Here is a 20,393-nt window from a genome sequence, read left to right as displayed (position 1 = left end):
GTAAACTAATTAAAACTAAAAATTTGTTTTATTTTTTTTTCCTTTTCAGTGACATTACCGTTCTTTGTCGTTGGTAGTTGTCTTTCATGGACGTCACCTACTCTTCCTGCATTAGAAAGCGGTAAAGACTGGATAACTGTAAATGAAGAACAAGGGTCATGGATAGGATCGTTGTTAATGTTAGGCGCCACGTTTGGTGCCTGTCTTTCGGGACGACTATTAGATAGAATAGGAAGGAAAAAAACCATTGTTATCGATATAATATTACTATTGGTGTCTTGGGGGTGCCTTGCCTCAGCTAAACCTATCAACTCATTGTGGGTCATCTACCTAGGTCGATTCGTATCTGGAATTGCCACAGGTCTAGCTTTCGCTGCTATTCCGCTTTATGTTTCTGAAATAGCCGAGGTCAGTAATATTATACAAGTCTATTATAATACAAGTATTATACAAGAATATTATTTTTAATAATGTTCTAAAGAATTACTTGTTTCCATCTGAAATAATATTAAATTAATTAGAAAAATTAATATTATATTAAAATTAAATTAAATTAGATAGTTCTAGTATTAGATTAAGACTGAAAAAACTGGGTACTTCGGAAATCACCATTTTGGAAATTTCAGAATTATTATACGGGCTATTTGCTCTCGGTCGTACAGTACGAATCCGACTGAAAAGTTATTATACGTTCAGGTATCCGCCTGACCGTATTCTTACATACACTATACGATATCATAATACTCTTTATTTCATGAGACAAATTAATTTTTTCAGAACATTTATTTGATCTTTCAGTGAAAAGATTGTAGATCAAAAAAATAAGTTGCTCTTATCGTAGATGAAAATCCCCCATCTCTCAAAAGATTGTGTATGGAATGGTAGTCAAAGTGACCAGAAAGGACCTTCGGCTACCACCTACATAGCGATTTTGTCTATGCAGCAGTTCTTCCCTAGGAAGATGGTTCTGTTTTGCCATTCAACCCCTTTCGTTAACTGTGATCCTTTCTTTATTATTTTGACTCTGAGGTTACAGTCTGAATTAGTGGATCTATCCGAGGATTCTATTTTACGTGTGATGGCTGTGCAATAAGCCTAACTGCTTAAAATGCTTAACATGAACATGGCCCTATAAAAGCCCAAAAATCGATTATTCGTTCCTATTTTATTTATATATCTAACTTTTAGGGCATACACGAATGTATGCACAAATAAAAAGTAAAACTGGTTTAAGTACAATAAATAATATCAATATAATATCAGTAACAGTTGTTGACTAATTTGCAATAGTAATGCAGACCGCATGTAATTGTTTTATGGCGGTAATATTAATTTATCAATAAAATGTAAACAAAACGTTTTTAGGTACATCTTCAATTAATTATTGAAAATTCATCGTTTTATACAGCTTTTGTAAGATGTACTTGAACATAATTTTTCTAAAACAAAGGTAAGACGATTAAAATACTTTCTTATCAAGAAGTTAAACGGTATTCGAGTAAAAAATGCTCGTTGTAAATTTCCACTTCTATTGCGTAATTACCATAAAATGAAAAAAAAATACTACTGAAATTTGTATATTATTTTGTCATTGATTATTACTAATTACGACCCTAATTTATTCAGTGTGTAATATTATCTGTGCTGTTTGGAAACAAAATATGCCGATAGACAAAGCACAGATAACAAAAGTAAACATTTAAATTTTATTTTTAGAAAATTTAATTTTCAGAAAAAAGTTTAATTTTTAGAATACATTATTAAATGAATAAAATCGAATAGTAGTAGTGTTTTCTTTGGGTTATGGGTTAAATTACAGTCAGGCATGGCATTTTAACAGACTGCAAGCATCAAGACCCCCTTCCTAAATAAAAGAGACTTTAATAGAGTACAATTTTTTAAATATAAAATTAATATGAATCTTTTAACAGCAGATCTTTTACTTTCCTGGTTATTTATTTGGATAAATTAAAATCTCGGTATGTTTGTTTGTAAGTATAAATTCGCTTAGAACACAGAGACTGCTGAGTTGATCTGAATAATATTGTTACTACTAGGGTATATTTATTGATATCGAGGGATATTTAATTATTCTATGTAGATAATACATTTATTAATTAAATAGTAGATCTTAAACCGAAACGTGTAGTATTTTACAGCTTCATTGTCTTGGTTTTGAACCTCGTTCTGTAAGATACGGGTATAAGGGTTTGGGAAATAAAATTTAGAAAATAAACTGAATTTCTATTGCTTTTTCATTTATCAAAATCAGACTGACTGTTTAATACATATCAGATGTTAATAGATAAAATTTTACTGTTTCACTTTTTTTAGGAAGGCGGGTCACCTAATTTATCGTAGCCCGCAATCTTTATTAACCGTACATATAATTTAGGGGTTTATCTGCTGATTGCTAAGGCTTCGAAATACATTTATGTTATCTATGCATTTCTTAAAAACTGACGAAAAACCCTATTATTTTAATTTATTTATTTACTTCGATAACTACAAGCTGGAGTTAAAGTACAGTTACCACCCTCTTTTTTTAATAAGTAATGAAAATTTCAGAACGTGAAAAGTCCAGACCTGATCGGGGGATTTGATGAAATCGGTAAATTTCTGCCCATTATCTTCATTTATACTGTTTGTGTAATATTAAGCATAAGCAGCGAAACCTATTTTAACGAAAATCCGAGAATGAACCTCTTTTAAGCAGACGATTGAAATATTTAATCTTTCAGTTTAGATGATTGAAATCTTAACCATCCTATCTTTTACTTGAAATATTAAGGTGGTCGCAGAGCGCGACCTCCTTTTGAAGAAAATAATTCTAGAATTTATTCGCTTAGAACGCGATAGGAAAATTAAACCCGCATCGGGTACATTTTTTATAAAATATTTTAACGGACAAAGATAAAATTTGATGAAGTGATCTATTCACTATTTATTTCTACGACAAAAATCGTTTGTTTAGATTTCTATTAAATTATAAAATAATTTCTAGCTGTTTTTTCGCTAACATTTTTGAAATAAATTAAAGTATTTAGTACGTATTCCTTTTGTAGAAAATGCTTATTTATTCTATAAGAAAAATTACGAACACAGCTTTATGGCTTTATGAATTAATTTTTCTTTTTAATTTCATTATTAATATTTCTAATAGAATACTTATGAACTGATAAAAGTCACCTTAATCCTTAAATTCGTTAATGATTTTATTCGTATTGTTTTATGAACATTAAGTTATAAAATGAAATTTTTTATTATTGCACTGTTTTCATGTTATTGACCTTGTTCTATATAAAAGCATTCTAAGCTATCGAAATTTAATAACAGTCTGAAAATTTATTGTGAAATAAGGGATTATAATTAATAAACAATTAGCTGATAAGATGATGATAATTTAATCAAGCTTAAAATGTATTGTTTTATTAATTATACTCTTTAGACTTGTAGAGTAGCTTTCTGTTTGCGCGCACGCGTGTGTGTATACTTGTCAATTTTTTGTTTGAGTCGAAAAATTCGTGTTCTATTTTCCTTTCTCGAATGATGACTATTTTTAATTCTGTTCCCCTATTGATCAGAGTCAGTGTATACAAGCCATTACTTCTCCTATACATAGATTAATTAATTTGTGGCTTTAGCAACAAAACCCACTGTTTTTACAGCACGAAAAACATCTGAGATATAATTGGCATCAATCAGAGTTGCTTCTTTGATGATGTTAAACATACAGTTAGGCCCTGCAGAGAACAGAATGAATGCCTGTCGTCTGCAGGGCGACATATCACCTGCATTTCGTAGAGCTTAGCTTAGTAATATGTAATAATACATTTGACAAAGTAATGAAGGCGGGGGGAAACAACTTCACTCTTCTTAATAAACCTGACATTTTACTCTTATTATTCTCGGAAATTGCTGTCATTTTTTTAGTTACTTGTTTATCGCTTAAGGTCACCATAAACGTTATCACCCGATATTATTCGTAAATAATTTAAATACTAAGAACATTTTCTTATTCCCATTTACCAAACGAATACTGTACTATTTTAATTAATTTTTAAAAACAACCATTCTTTACTAAAATAGTTATTATTTTAAAATAAAAATAAGAGAAAATATTTTACGTATTTTGATCGGCAAAAGTTAGATTAAAAATAGTGAAGTATGTATCATTTATTCTAGTTCTCCTTCGGTTTTTTTATGAAGCATTTTGAGAAATGAGATTTCTGGGATGAGATAGATTAGCAGCAAATACAGTGGGGAATATATATCTTATAACAGTCTTATATGTCTACTAACACTGAGGAATAATTGTCTTTTTTCTTACCGTTATGCTTCATTCTCTTCGAATTCGACTCATTTGATAAATCCGAGTAGCATAGTTAATTAAGGTAGTTATATTTTTTCTATTTTGAAATTTTATTTTGTAAAAGCAATGTTTATTAACTGTTTCAGTTGAGCGTACGAAGCGCTTTAGCATCATTATCAGAAGTCTTTCTTGCCGGAGGTTATTTGGTAGAATACTGTTTAGGACCGCTGCTTTCATACTCGGGTTTAATAGTTGCCTCGTCGCTTATGCTGATTGTATCGCTTGTACTCTTCACTAGAACTCCTGAATCACCACATTATCTCATTCTCAGAGGTCACAGGCAAGAAGCTGTTAACGAGTTATGTTGGTTAAGAGGCAATGTACCACCTTCTGCTGTCGAGGAAGAAATTTCCAGTATCGAGGTTAATTTTTTTTTTTAATATAATTAAAACTCCTGTAATTCTTATAACTAAACATTCTATATTGTCAAGAATTAATTTATTCAAAATATTTATTGTAAAAATATGCCAGGCTAAACTTGATATTTGATGAAAACAATATATTTTTAAGAATATTCTTTCGGTTGCTAAAAATAAAATGAATTAAACAAATAATAAAACATTTTTTCTGAATAAATAACATTTAATGAAATATAAAACAACCGAGAGGTTTTCTTTACACGTTAACCTACTTTATTCATTACGTATAACCACCTTTAACTTCATTAACAATAAGATAATATTTTTTGCTAATTTTGTAGTTCGTTTGATTTGGATGAGTAAAAAGAATGAAAATATTTGTTTTATTTATCCATAGGTATTTTTATTAAAATATGATAATTTATTTTTGTGATTTCAGATGTCAATGTTAGTAAGGAAAGAAAATAAACACGGTTCATTTAAAGATCTTGTGACCGACAGAGCAAACGTAAGAGCTTTATTAGTTTGTTGTGGATTATCCTTCTTTCAACAATTCTCTGGAATTAATGTAATGTTAGCATACGCCGAACCTATTTTCATGAAGACTAGCTCGCACTTATCCGCCAGCGGATCAGCAATCGTTGTAGGATTAGTTCAGTTCTTGACAGCCTGTTGTACTCCGTTTGTTGTCAACCAATTTGGCTTCAAAAGACTTCTTCTTTGCTCGGCAGCCATCATGTCAATTGCACAGGTATATTTTGTCATGAATAATGGTATTTAACATTTTATTTTTTGTGCTTAAGCATTATATTTATTTTATTTCTTTATTGTGAAAAACTATCAACGTTTATTAAAAAGTATTTTTTGTTATTATTAAAGATCGATAATTCTGTTTTTATTCTCTTGTTTTTAACATAAAGCTGTATGTTTAACCAGTTATTTGGTATATGCAAATTAAAAGCAATAATTTGTTTTTTTATAAAATTATAGATTTAATATGGATAACGTTCTACATATTTAATAATAAGCATCTTGAAGATGTTTTGAGAACCATGATGCAGTTCCTCCCTCTTTGGCGTTGCAATTTGCGCTGGTGGTATATGTTAGGAAAGCGCCATCTACAACACCACTGCGGAAGGAACTGCATTATTTTCCTAGGAGCGTATTAAAAAATTTTTACTAAAGTTACTCGTGTTAAATTAATAGTTTTTTAAAGATTAAAGTCTTATTTTGTCATGTTGAACCACCGATAGATCATGTTTAAATTATATTATAATTTAAATTATATTTATTTACGACTATTTATTTATATCTACTGTTATCGATTACCATCTACAGTACTACAGCGGTGATGAACTCTGAGAATCAGCCTTTGAGAAACACAAACATCGCCCTAGATTGAACTACATGCGGTGTATATAAAAAAAATTATATTTTGCCTGTTGCTGGATTAGATAATTTTATTTTCTCTTTACCGTTGTCACAGTATTTATAAACCAATATGTATCCACTCGGTTTAAAAAATATACAAAAATTTAACTCTGTTTTTTGTGAAAAAAACTTAAATCTAATGAAATCGTATCATTCAATAATATCTTTTTTTAATAATTTAATTAGTGATATTTATAAAACAGTATTTTTATTTTATAAATAACGTTTCTACTTTTAATACTGGATGTTTATTTATCACACAACTACTTGGTGATGTAATAGAAGTTTAATTGTAATGACTTTTTCAAATGCTCATTGGCCCAAACAACTACTATTTAAAAAGCTACATTTTTTCGAGTTAACACCCTGAACATAAAAATCTACTTGTTTAAAATTAATGATGATACTCTATTTAAAAAACGGCATATTTCAATTTAACAGAGAAACATAGTAAATTTCTTTAAAAATATGCAAAAACAATTCACCTGTGTGTAGGTTATTTATCTCTTCAGAAAGTATAAATTGAAATAGTTATTATAATTGTTTGAAACATTTAAAACATCATCACAATTATTTCACATGACGTAATTTGTGACATATGAATTATTAAGTATAAATAGTGTTCTAATATTTTACTAATGCGATTATAAAACATTAGTTCCTAACTTAACAAACATATTTCACTATAATATTATACAGCTATTTGTAATTAAAGTATGTAATCATTAAAATGCTAATCATTCAAATGGTTTTACATTCAGCTACCAAACGCTACGAATGAATGTTAGTCACACTTTTCTTACTGATTTTATGCAGGTCGCACTATATTTCTTATGTTGGTCGCACAATCATGAAACTTGGGCCATATTTTCTTTTGAATTGTGATCAGTTAAAATAATTAATTATGGAAATTACGAAAGGAAAAATATTTCAGTGAACGCAATGTAAAAGAAAGTATCTTTAACCAGATGCAGAATGCTAGATCAAAGTGGAAGTAAATCTTGATAATAACACATGTAAATGATCGGTTGCAAGCCGAGTGGTCTGATTGATAGTAAACTGGCCGGACCGTACAATCCTTCAGGGGTCACAAACCTTGAAATGTATAGTAGAAATGGTAATGAGTTGCCTTAAAATGTATAGTTAACTTCATTTTTTAATCAGTGAGTAAGAAATTTGGACTGACTATCGAATATTGTACACTATATTAACTTATAATAACGATTTATACACCATATCTGTACGAGTAGCTCGCACTTTTTATTTCTTTATGAACCGACATCATTTCTAATAGAAAACAAATATGTTTATTTAAATTTATTCTTACTTTTACTTCTAAGCAGTTTCAATAAATCAGGGCTCATGTATCTGAGCATTTAATAGATGGTAGAAATTGCAATTCTTAAAACTGTGAAAGGAAAACTGTAAATTCTCATTGTAAAAGTATTGTCGCGTATTCGCGGTTCGAGAAGGATATTGAGAGACTAACAAATGTAAAAATTTCTTATAAATACAATTTATCACTGTAAAAATATATAAAATAAAATAAATATATAATATACAAAAATATAAATTCAAATAAAAAGAATTTACTAAATGATTTAGTAAAAATCATTGGATTTACTAAATTCAAATCCAATTTACTAAAAACAGTATAATGACTGATAGAAACTAATATTCCATTAACAATAAGATAATTTTAAAATTTAAAATCAGACAAGTACTTTCTGCAAGTATTATTACTAATATTTTTAGTGTTTACGAGAGACGTACCCTACACTTAATGAATGAATAGTATACTGTCATATTCACTGCTATTTACAAATAACTCGGCCAACAGCTTCTTATTTTCAACCGTTGTTCAAAATGGAATACTCGAGAGCACTCCTCACTTTTATCGCCCGCTGCATCGAACTCGGACCTGCAGAACCAGTACTCAGCCTGTCCTTTTGATTGTTCTAGCGCAACAATTTTTATTTTCCGCTCTTTTTACGCTTTTCTATAAGCCCTTTTTCCGGTCCATTAATCCTGGTCAAACAGAAGCTTTTGGAGGTTCCATTGTCTGTATTACCAAGAAAAAATTGTTGAAGGACCCGTTATTCTAACTAAAGAATCCCTTTTAGTTCCTCCTAGATTCTTCTTTCTTTATTTTCTCTCTCTTTCTTCTTAATCGGAAGAAACCCGGAAGAATATATTGTAACTGGCCCAGTTACAATATATTTTTCTTGTAATAAATACAGAATATTGTAGTTATATTATAGTTACAGGTCTGTAACTATACAGACCTTGATTGACGTATTCAATCAAGGTTAATTTTGGATAAATGTTCGTTATCAGCAAAACATTACCTACGGCGTACCTGCTCAAAGTCTGCAAGACGGGTTTTTTGGGGGGGAGGAATTTTATCCAAATGAATTTGTGATATATTTTTGTCTGCAAAAAAATGTTTATGGTATTTATAAACATAAATGTTTTGAACATATATATATATATATATATATATATATATACATTTCATTCTAGTACAGTCCTTACTATAATTCGTATTATAAAATCGATTAAGGAAAACCGAAATGTAAAGATAAATATTTTTTGAATACAATTTCCTCCGTATCTTAACTAAATATTAATGGATTTAAAAAAAAATTCCTACAGGTTAGAACTTTTGTTTGGGTATCCCTCGTTACCCTAACTGCAATAAATAGAATACGATGAAGTTCTCATCCCGAATCCAATTTGAAAAAATAGACATAATAACTATTAATCAACTTTAAAGGTATACCTTGCTCAATTACGCGTTATTCTGATTTCTATGTATTAATTTTGTATATTTTGAAAGTGAAATTTGTCATATACAGTGATGTAAATTCTGGGAGCCAGCGTATCTAACGACAGCTTACAATAGCAGTGACCAACTTTGCAGCTATATAGATATTTCATTCGGTTAATATTTAGGTACATATAAGGTCTTTCGTGAAAAATAAATACAATTTCGTTCCAAATGGAGTGAAACAACGCAAATAACCCACCGACCATGTGATGAAATAATCGAATAACATTGATGACAAATGTGTAATGTGTCATTAATGATAAATCATTAACAAATCAATGTCATTAATAACAAATCATTGATGACAAAGTCATTAACAGTTCGTTTTTAATTTCATGAAGGTTATTATAAAAATATATAATTAATTTGATAATGTAGAAATACTTCTTAAAAAATGGAACAAGATGAAAATGAATCTATAATATCTCTATAGAAAAAGTTTTTATCGGTCAGTTATGAAATTAATAACATATTAGATTCATTTAACATAGTATTCTAACATAGTAGATCTCAATATTCCATCGGTTAGACTGAGATAGATAGAGACATATTACATTTATCTGTTATTGATAATTTGCAGATAATATTTCATATAACAAATCGCGGTTTTTATAAAATAAAATAAAAAATACTGATAATAATTTTAAGGAAACATAGAATTAATGTTATCTGCTTGTCTATTATCTGTCAAACGAATAATAAAATTATTGTGCGAGTCAGTTTTCTAATTACGGACCCGGTGATATTTTGCTATTTAAATATAAGATCGAGTTTTCCTCTTTTTGTTTTTTCCTTTCTCTTCTGTTGTAAAAATGTTGAACTGAATCTGAATCGTTAGTTAATCACCTAAAACGTCAGTAGTCGATTAAAGACTTTAATTTTTATTATCCCTTTGACATAGGATGCATACGTATTAATTAACATACAATATGTACGTTCATCTTAATTCAGTTTTGAAATTGTAACCTTACTAATAAAAATTAAATAACATCCGTTATTCAGTTTCATTTGAAATAGTTAAATAAGTTTTTAGTTACGAGGATTTATTTTTTTACATATAATTTTACTTTGTTACGACTGAAGAACAGTTTCGTATTATGGCTCCGGTTCAATAGTTCTTTAGTGATTTTTAGGTGATAAAGTAAAAATAAAAATATAATCTTAATTTTAATCACTTAAAAAAATTATATGGCAATTTTGTTATTTTTTTATTGTCATGAACTCTTCATACTTAGATATTTTGCTTTATTATGACTGTAGAAAACACTTGCATGCTGAAAAATAACATAACATTGATTATTATCAATATTTTGTAACACTAAATAAACTGCACGATTAAATAAGCGATGGAATTTTTTAATTTAATCTAATTAATTTCATTAGGCCCTAAACAATTTATTTTTAAATAATGTGTAAACGGCTCGCTGCTTACCTTTTGTTCTATCTCATAGTACTTAAAATGGATACAGAAGAATTCAATCATAATGTCAATCGTACAAAAATTAGTTAGCTTTTCCGCATCTCCTTCCTGTTTGGAATAAACTGTATTGAGTGCCTGATATTACCGTAAATTTCATTCACGTTATAAAATTAAGCAGCTACAGAACACGGTTACGCCAGAAAACGTTGCGTACGAGTAGGATTAATATATTCAGTAGAATTTCTCTGTCTGGAAAATTGAAATTATATTTAAAACATTTATTCGGGGTAATATGTCACTTATGCAAACAGGCAAAATTTTCAAAAAGATGTTGTAAGTCAAAAAAAAACTATTTGACGCATACAAACTTCATTTGCGTACATAATATTCCTTTCATCCTTGCAACTTTTTCTAGCTCGACCTCAGTAATAATTGTTTGTAAAAGTCCTTATGAATACTCGATATCATTTGTGAAATATTGACTTCTCCTCCCGCTGAAATATGTCCTGCCGGGTTTAAGATTATTTTCATGGATATTTACGCAAAATAAACTTGCCCGACTGCAAGTTGTGAATCGGCTTTAGCTATGTAGGCAGTTACTTTTATATCCGCATTGTACTCTATTCTTGAATTTAGCGAATGTATTCTTTTCAAATAGACGGCAGAGTTAATTTAAATTTATTAATTAACTGAAACATTTACTGAATCACTATTAATTCATTATGAAAATATATTCGATCCGTAGTAGTATTGTTGCCTTATTGAAACCGATGTCGGAAAATGTTAAAAATTGGTTAACAATAAATCAAATTCTTTTCTTAAAAGAAATATGAAATAAACTTTAAAAAAATAATAAAGCCGATTTAAAAATCGAACTGCGGATAAGAATTAAAAAAATAGTTTTTTTTTTCTCAAAGCTTATCAAGTAGGTAGTTATCGAAATTAAAAGAATTGAAAAAATATTAGTTTTTAGTTAATTTTGTACAGATGACATCTTACAAAATACTAAGAAAACGTTTTTAAAAATAAAACTACCGTAAGTTTTTTTGTTTTTTTACGTTTTTGTGAGTAAATAATTATCTTTGTTAAATGCAGTATACTTCAGTGCAGATGTATTTTATTTCAGGGTGCATTAGGAATGTACTTCTTCATGGATGACAACAACATAGACGTTAGCTTGCTGAGTTGGTTACCCGTTTCGAGTGCGATGCTGTATATAGTGTCTTACTGCCTGGGTAAGAATAATATTATTTTACATTATAATTGTGTGTTGAGCCATTACGTTTTAATGATCTAAACTAACTCTCTTCAGGTTGTAGAGAATATTTAAACCCAATTTTAAATAATAAATGTGTAAAAGGAATACTAAATGGATAATTATTCAGATATTCTCTCAACAGTACAAATTACATTATTCGTGTTATAATTTATCTTCTTACGAGTATGAAATATTTGTTTCTAAAAAATATAAAAAATGTAGTTATACTATTTTATTTCTTAACCGCTTTTGTATTAACTCAGTTTAACGTAATTTTATATTTTATTGCTGAATTTTTCCTTCAAAATACTGAAAGAAAAGTGTCCTTTTTCGATTACTTTTTCTGTAAGTCGATTTTCTCTCTTAGACATATTTTGGCTAACGGAAAAATGTTAGGCCTTACATTTTTTTCAAATTTCTTTCGATTTACTTGCTAACAAGCAGGTTTCCGTCTTTGTCATTTCCTTTTTGGGAGTTTTGAACTAACTATTATCCGTTTGTCAACTTTTCCTGTAGTGATTACGTAAAATCACGGCGTCCATTAGCCTTACTGTGGACCATAGCTCAAAAAATAAAGTACCAGCGAATCACTTTCATTTTAAATTACATCCTCTGTCCATATTGATTCAATGGCACTTTGATTTTCAAATGTCACTGTCCAGGACTTAACAATGGTCTTTTTAGATTTCAGTTTATCAAAATGAATATATGATATACATTTTCCTTTTAAAATAAATCATTACCAATTAAAATCGCTATTATTCGAAAAACGGTCGATAACAGAAAACTGTCTGTACAAAAAAAGATTCAGAAAGAGGATAGAAGACAAATTATTAAGATTAATAAGTCATATTTCAAAAATGTTTTGTGGGTTTTAAGCGGAAGTAAAAATCGAAATGTAGAATCGACAAAAGGAGCTTTCTTCTTAGTTATTCTTAAAATTTTGGAAGATAAATTTCAGTTATAAAGTTGTATTGTGAAAAATCATGGCAAACTAATTTGAAAATAAAATCAAATTACATACGAATTTTTGGCATAATTATGAAATGAGTTCTAAGTTATCAATCAGCTAAGATATAAGCAAATTCTGCAAAAAACGTATCTTATTAATCTTGAGGATTGTTGCTTATTTATGAGAATATTATTATTACACTGGTATAAAAAAAAATGCTCTATCATTAATTTCACTTGCGTCTTTATTAAGGTAGCGTGGAGCAATATTCCTTTATATTAGGAAAAAGAGTACTTTAAACATGATACGAGCGATATTATCTTATTACAATAAAATTATTTTTATGTTTGTCCCCGTTGAAATTTAATTCGGTCAGTGTTAGATTTTATCTGATTTCACATGCTTATTTTTCTTTTATCTTCTGTTATTTAAAACTCTCTTGTATCTATTGTCATTCATTTTATTCGACTATCTCAGTTATTTTTCCTTCAATTAGTGAGGCGCCTAATGAATATTTTACGTTCTAAAGCTTTACTTTTATTCTTTACTCTTTACCATTGTTTTAATTTATCAAGCTTTTTTTTTATTATTATAAATGTATTTTTCAATTTTGTGTGATCACTATCTTTTTTTAAATTAAAAAACATAAAAAAAGTTTAATCTTTTCTTTTAATTGAAACCTTTTTTCTTTAATTTCATCAAATTCAAATCTGTATCTCACAAAAGATTAAAATGTAGTTAAATTTTGACATTTTCTTTGTTCATGCCGAGACAACTCTTTATTGTTAATAGAAGACTATCTAAAATTAAATATTATTTATTATCGTTAAAATCTGATAAAGCACTTTTATCGCGCAGTTTATCTTAAATAAATTGTTTATTTTTTCGAAATTCCGCGGGCGGAATTATATATATATATATATATATATATATATATATATATATATATCGCTAAAGAGAGACAGAGAGAGAGAGAGTTTGTGTGTGTGCTATATTCATAATTAAATTACAAATGATTAAATTAGATTGTTCTAATACATAGTGCCGCCGGTTATGTATTATCAGTTAAATACTTTATTTAAAATATAATTTATTTGTAAAATAATATATATTTTTTAATGAATAATTAAACTGTAAAAGTATTTGTTTTCTTAAGAGTATTTATGAAAATCTATTACTTCTGTTATTTTACTTTAAAGTCACTAACATTGTGTGGGACTTTATTAAGATCTATTTTTTTTTTAAATACTCACATTTTAAACGTCTTTCACTACACCTTAGAACTAATCCTGTCTTTTCTGGGAGCTTTCTATTTCTAATTATCCAATCTTTTACGATACTATTAATTTTTATTTCTCTTATCTTGATTTAACTTCCAACAACTGCTACATGAAGCATAGAATACTGTAGAAGTTTCATGTAGGCTTTACACGATGCAAAAATATTGCAAATGAATAAAAGAGGATTTATTCTATTCCTGTGAATGTGAAGAGGTATATTGAAGTTGACAGAACGCCTTTAACCCACCTAATGAACACAACAAGAGTAATTAATTACGTTCTATATACGTAATATATATATATAGAACAACGAAGACATATTTGAACAGCATATGAGTAAATGGAACCGTTTAAAATCACAAATATAGGAACAATATTTAAGTCAGTTGAGACTACTACCTTGATTTTATAATTTTATGGAAACTTAAATGAAAGGCTAATAAAAAAAATTCTACTTAAAACAAAAATTAAATTCTGCTTAGTTTTAATTTTATTTATTTATTCTAATACAAGGGTACAGTAGTCTACTCTGATTAGTGTAGACAGCTGTACCGAATGGTTTATGAAAATGCATGTTGTTTAATATTAGAAGTCAAACGTAACGTTTTCTGTGTTTGGCACGGATATAAAAAATTACACGTTTACGATTTACGTGTCGTATTTACGTGTATATTTTTTACTTACGTGTTTATTCTCTTTTTATACTATCACAGTATTAACAACGAGTAAATACACGGTTCTTTCTTTAAAGAATGAAAGGTTATGTTTCAACAGTTCTTGCGATCCAGAGAAATTTATAAAATATAACATATACGTATACAATTAATATGATGTTTTAACTGACTTGAAATACTTTTTATTAATTTTAGGGTTCTTCAAATAATCCATTAGCAAATTGCAGATATCTAATCGCCCATTTGATATCGATGGTTAAAAAATCGCTATCACAATAGACCTTAGGATCGCGGGAAAATTTTCAGTAAATAAAAGAAAATACTATATTACAAAATTACCTAACAAAGTCTGTGCGATTAATGTCTATGAGATAGTAATTTGAGTCAAGGTTAAGTTAAGATTGTAATAAGGTTCACACGGTTTTCGTCATAATGCAAGAATTTTAGTGATTAGTTTCCTATAATTTATAGTAACTATATTTTTATTACGGAAGCGAAAGAATAAAACTATAATTATTTTTAAATGTTAATATTCGACATCAATATCGACGAATGAAGGTTATCTTTTGCAACCGGAAATATCATAATGGAATTTGTATAACTATTAGCCACAATCTGATATGACTAGTCAACAGATTATTGGAAAAATTGTTGCAAGTTAGCGTTGGAAAATAAGAATGAAAGCTTCTAGAAATGATTAGTTAAAATTGTCTACATTATAATTATTTCTTCCTAACCCTGTAATCCTTAAAACCATCCAGTATTAGAAGAAATCTTTATTTTTCATCAAATTTTTAAAAATCCTGTGAATAGACGCAAATAATAGCCTTATTTGTAATAACTAATGATAAAATTGTAAAAAATTTTGAAAAAATTGTTGGATGTAAAAAATGTTGTGCAGGGTTCGGACCGCTGGTTTGGGCCATTATGGGAGAAATGTATTCACCTAGTATAAAAGAAATCGGAACATCCTCATCCACTTGTTTCAACTGGTTTCTGGCATTCATCATCACAAAACTGTTTACCAACATCACACAAATTCTTGGTCCTTATGCAGCGTTTTGGTTATTTTCTTGCTGCTGTATTTTTGCTTTTCTGTTTACGCTCTTCGTTTTACCGGACACAAAAGGACTATCGTTACAAGAAATTCAAGATCTTCTCAACGGAAAGAAACCTAACAATAATGCAAATCCATCGTGATTTTATCCGTTTAAATTAAAATATTATACTTCTTTTTAAGTACCTGTCTTCTATATTGAATCGTTGTAAATAATTTTAAAATGTTTTGTACTTATATCTAAACTTAATTTTTAATTTATGAAAATCCCAAGGTTGTTATTATTGTGACTTAAAATTCTAAATGTATAATGGTTTTAACCGCTACGGTGACATTTGAAGTCACCGAATTTTTGAAGTCAAGCACGCTAAAATTTGTCGAACAGAGATAATATTTAATGAAAAACAAAATTATTTCTGTGTAACTGTAAATAATTAAATGTAGATAGATTTACTGTTATAATTATTGTTTTAAATTGTAGATAATATGTATATATTTATATTTATATATATAAGGTTATAAATAATTATTGAATGTATTTTTAATTCATGTATAATTATTAGAAATTTAAGTTTAGGGTAATTGTAAATGACTGTTGTATTTTATTTTAAATCTTTAAAACATGTTTAAATAAACCTTTTTAAAGTTAGAATTAAATGAAATAGATTAAACGATAAGCTACTATCTGTGTATATTGTACGTTTAAAATATTTTTCCTAATATTTATATTTATAATTGTTTTTTTATTAATATTTCTTAGTTAGGGATGTAGATAGCTTACGTTGTTTTATTTAAACAATTTTGTACGATGTAATCTAATAAATATTATGTAAATAATCTTTTAATGAGCGAGTAATGTAAATTTTGTGAAAATATTATGTAACGACTAAGTTTTGTCTGTACAGAATATAATGTTTGGAGTTATTTTTATCTTTTTATTTTAATTTAAAATTAAAATAAAGGGAGACAATTTCTTCTTTTTTACTTTTATTTCTTACTTTTTTCACTTCTCAAGTTTTTCTACCAGCCAGTACTTTTATCTTATTAGAACAAAGTTATTAAAGTTGCCGATTTAACAATACGTCCGTATGACGGCAATTTTGTTAATAAGTTTTTACATTAAATAATATTTTATTATAAAACGAATAGAATCGTATCAAAGAATATAAAAATAACAACCCTAATCTTTGGCCAAAATTTGTCGTTCGTATTCATTCTTAATACTATCTTAAGGATAGTAGCTGGTAATCTGGTGTACTCTAAACTCAGGATTACCTGTTCTGATCGATTTCAGTGATTGAACCTCACCGAGACATAATATGTTCAGTACTCTAATAGCCTGGACAAACAGATCCGAATAAAAGTAACTAATTTTTATTTGGGATTTGAGTTTGACGTTTAAAATATTTTCAGGCAGTAAACTACTATCATTATCAGCATATAATAACTTAAAGTAATAATTTTAATTAACCGTTCCGGTAGGAGATCCATACCGGCAATGATTGAAAGCCTATTTTCCATTTTCAAAATAGACAGTTGTTTTTAAACTTTTTTTTTAAATAAAAATTACCTAAGTCAAAAAAAAACTTTACCCACGAAATAATAAACAATTACAATTCGTTTTTATTTTTGATCTTTACTTTCTCAGAATAGTTGGTGACCTTAATTATAGATTAGGCATTAGTTCTCGAAGAAATATACGACAATTTCACTCTTTCTAGTTGGAAGATGTATCATCAGACGACTAATACGTCAAAATATGTTTTATAAGATCAAGCTTAGAAGAAATACTCGTAGTTATCAAATACATTCTTTTTTTAACTGGAACACGTAATAAAATCAGTATTTTGTAATTCTCTTGAGTTGTAGGTGATAGGATATTCAAACAAAGAATATTTCTCAAGCTTGAATATTTATCTCGAATACATTCAAACTAAAAGCCTTTCGAACCCAGTATTCTTTATATCTGATCTGTTCGTACATCTGCCGCTGCGCAGGCGCTCGTATGTGTTTACACATGTGCGTGCGCTTACATGATTGAACAGGTACTGCTCTTTCATGTAATGTTATACTTTTTATTGACTAGTATATAAAAAAAAAATTAATAATGTATAAATATATCAGTGGAGTTAGTCACGATAACTCATCTTGGAAGAAGATCAGATAGCATCATAATTTAGTAGATATACAAGATAATCAGATAAGATCATACGTTAGTAGAAGCTATATATAAATATTTAAAGATATAAATCTAATATTTAAAAATAATGATATGAGTCCCATATATATTAAAGTTTGTAAATATATGAATACTTTAATAATGATGTTTACTTTTATTATTTCATTCTCTCCTTTTCTTCTTTCTCTTTCAGTAAAATATGACTTGCTTGAATGAATTTATTTTTCTTATTTTAAAAAAAAATATAATCTAAGCTGGACAGCTACTATCAGAGATATGTGAAAAATCTTAACTTCCTTCTTGAGGATGTTTTACTCGCTAACGTTTATCTCAAATTATCAAAATCAGGTAAACTGTTGTCAAGCTATCAAAAATGCAATAATTTTTTATTTATTTAATAATTTTCATAAATAAGCGATGATGTAATTTTTAGTAATGATTTTATGATCTTATAAAAAAAAGAAAAAATTCGTTTTAACCAGAAATTTCTTATCAATTATAATATTAATAAAAGTTTTTTTTTTTATAATTTCAGAGGATAAAAATTTAAAGTGTAGTGTTTATAGAAAATTCTATAACTATTAAGTAATGTTTAATTAAGAGGGTGTTATATTTACAGCGTCGTTTGAGGTATGGAACAGACTGAGTTGTCAGTAAATCAAGTTCTGCTGTACGTAACTGAATGGTTCTGGGGAGTAATAAATATTATCCAATTTTCTGTATTATATTTAAATTCAGCGTAATTAAACACTAAATTACCCTTTTTTTGAAAGTAATTTTGTTCCGATTTATGAAATCAGCTTGTTTTTCGATCGACAGATTGTTCTCATTCGTATCTGCAGAAAATAACTTGTCTAAAGATTCCTCAGACCAAGATATTTTTAGGCCATTCAATTGTTCCTCCGCATACTATCTGCTCAGAAAAGCATGATCGAGATAATTTCTACCTGAAGAGCACAGTAAAGGCCTTATCTTACTGAGGGGGTTGATGTCAAACAGAGGGTTCTTTAATATTTTAGGAATAACAATATCTTATAACATCCCCAGACATGAATCGACCTGTTGCACTTCCATTGAAGAAATATGATCAAAACGCTTCTTTTTGTGATTCCATACCAAAAGTTCGTCAAATACATTACGCTAAAACCTTTTCCATAATTACGCTAGGATTTTTATCAGGCCAGTAGTCATAATTACGATAGTTACAAGGCCATTTGTTCTGAAGCGTGACCGTATATACTAGTACTACTTCTGCTAACATACAGAAATGCGTGATTAATAAATTCTTCACATAGTTTCACCTTTAAATCAAAATCAGCTTCACGAAATGCATGAAGTAATCTTGCTTAACATAAATACCAATTCTTTTAGAACCTTTCGTAAACTTGTTCTTTTTTTTTTTTTTATATTCCCACCTACTCCTCTGGAACGGATCTACAATCAAGTTTGACTCGCGCCAGAGGAGTGTCCTTTACTCTAGCTCGCCTCCTCGCCCGCCGGCTGTATGTCCGGCACGGCAGGTCAGTTCACCGGTTAGCTCTTTTATTTCGTAGGTGGAAATTCCACCTACGACAAGCCGTCATCAGCGAGCGGTTTCTTCTTGACGAGCTTCCTCATCTTTCTTCTTTATAACTGCGGTTATAAACGACGAGATCACATTAAAGTTATCCTCGTTAAGTAGCATTTTATCCACCACATTCTCCGTAGATAATGGCCCTATACGTCTTACACAGGATTGCCTGCTTTCATTCCAACGGTTACATTCAAATACTACATGTTCAGGGGAATCATAAGCCCCACAGTAAGGACAGTTGTTGTTATCTACCCTTAGTCTCGCACATAAATAGGACCTGAACGACCCATGCCCTGTAAAAAATTGCGTTATCCAGTAATTTATGTCCCCGAACTTCCTTTCTATCCATGGTCGGATCAAAGGTATCAAACGATGTGTCCATCGTCCCGTGTTGGCTACATCCCAACGATGTTGCCAATTACGCAGCATCTCTTCATATGCTTCTTTAGAAGGTTGTCCACATGCTATACTCACTCGCATCTCCGCCAGTTGTTTAAGCGGAGGAACTCCTGCAATTACGAGTACTGCCTCGGTGGAGACTGAAGAATATGCGCATATCACTCTTAAGCCCATGCGCCGTTGAATTCCTTCAAGGGCTCTTCTGTTCTTGTCGGCACGCAGAGCTCTTTCCCAGACTTGTATACCGTAAAGTAAGATGGAATTAACTACGTGAGCGTAAATCTTACGCTTCGCAGTTCTGGATCCTGTCATATTACCGAGTAATCTGCTAAGAGTTTTGACCGTGCATTCAGCTCGTTTACGTATTTCATTCACGTGTGCCGTAAAACTCCTCCTCTTGTCAAGCCAGATCCCTAAATATTTGGCTGAAGTCTGTTGCTGGACAAGATTACCCCCTACTCGAATTAGGATGTCAGATATTCTCCTACGACCTGTCATGACTACGTATTTTGTTTTACCATGCGAAAGTTTTAAGCTTTTAGTAGACATCCAGACTTCTGCCTTGTTCTGGAAACTTGTTCTGGAAATTCCCAGCTTAACGAAACCCTT

At 29.2% G+C, this 20,393-nt stretch overlaps 1 protein-coding gene across 2 annotated transcripts in view; it reads left to right on the top strand.

Moving 5' to 3' along the window:
• Positions 1–17,941, top strand: part of LOC142328882 (facilitated trehalose transporter Tret1-like) — a 99,969-nt gene extending 82,028 nt beyond the window's left edge. For both annotated transcript variants that reach the window (XM_075373025.1, XM_075373017.1), the window contains 5 exons: positions 50–408; positions 4,459–4,734; positions 5,171–5,482; positions 11,539–11,647; positions 15,478–17,941. In XM_075373025.1, coding sequence (XP_075229140.1) covers positions 50–408; positions 4,459–4,734; positions 5,171–5,482; positions 11,539–11,647; positions 15,478–15,776 — 1,355 coding nt within the window. In that variant the 3' untranslated portion in view covers positions 15,777–17,941. The remainder of the gene's footprint in view (positions 1–49; positions 409–4,458; positions 4,735–5,170; positions 5,483–11,538; positions 11,648–15,477) is intronic.
• Positions 17,942–20,393: the final 2,452 nt, after the last annotated feature.

Source organism: Lycorma delicatula, chromosome 1, assembly GCF_047948215.1.
Source record: "Lycorma delicatula isolate Av1 chromosome 1, ASM4794821v1, whole genome shotgun sequence".
Classification (NCBI taxonomy): Eukaryota; Metazoa; Arthropoda; class Insecta; order Hemiptera; family Fulgoridae; genus Lycorma; species Lycorma delicatula.
The sequence above is the reverse complement of the archived record's forward strand: the minus strand, read 5'-3'. Positions and strand labels throughout refer to the sequence as shown.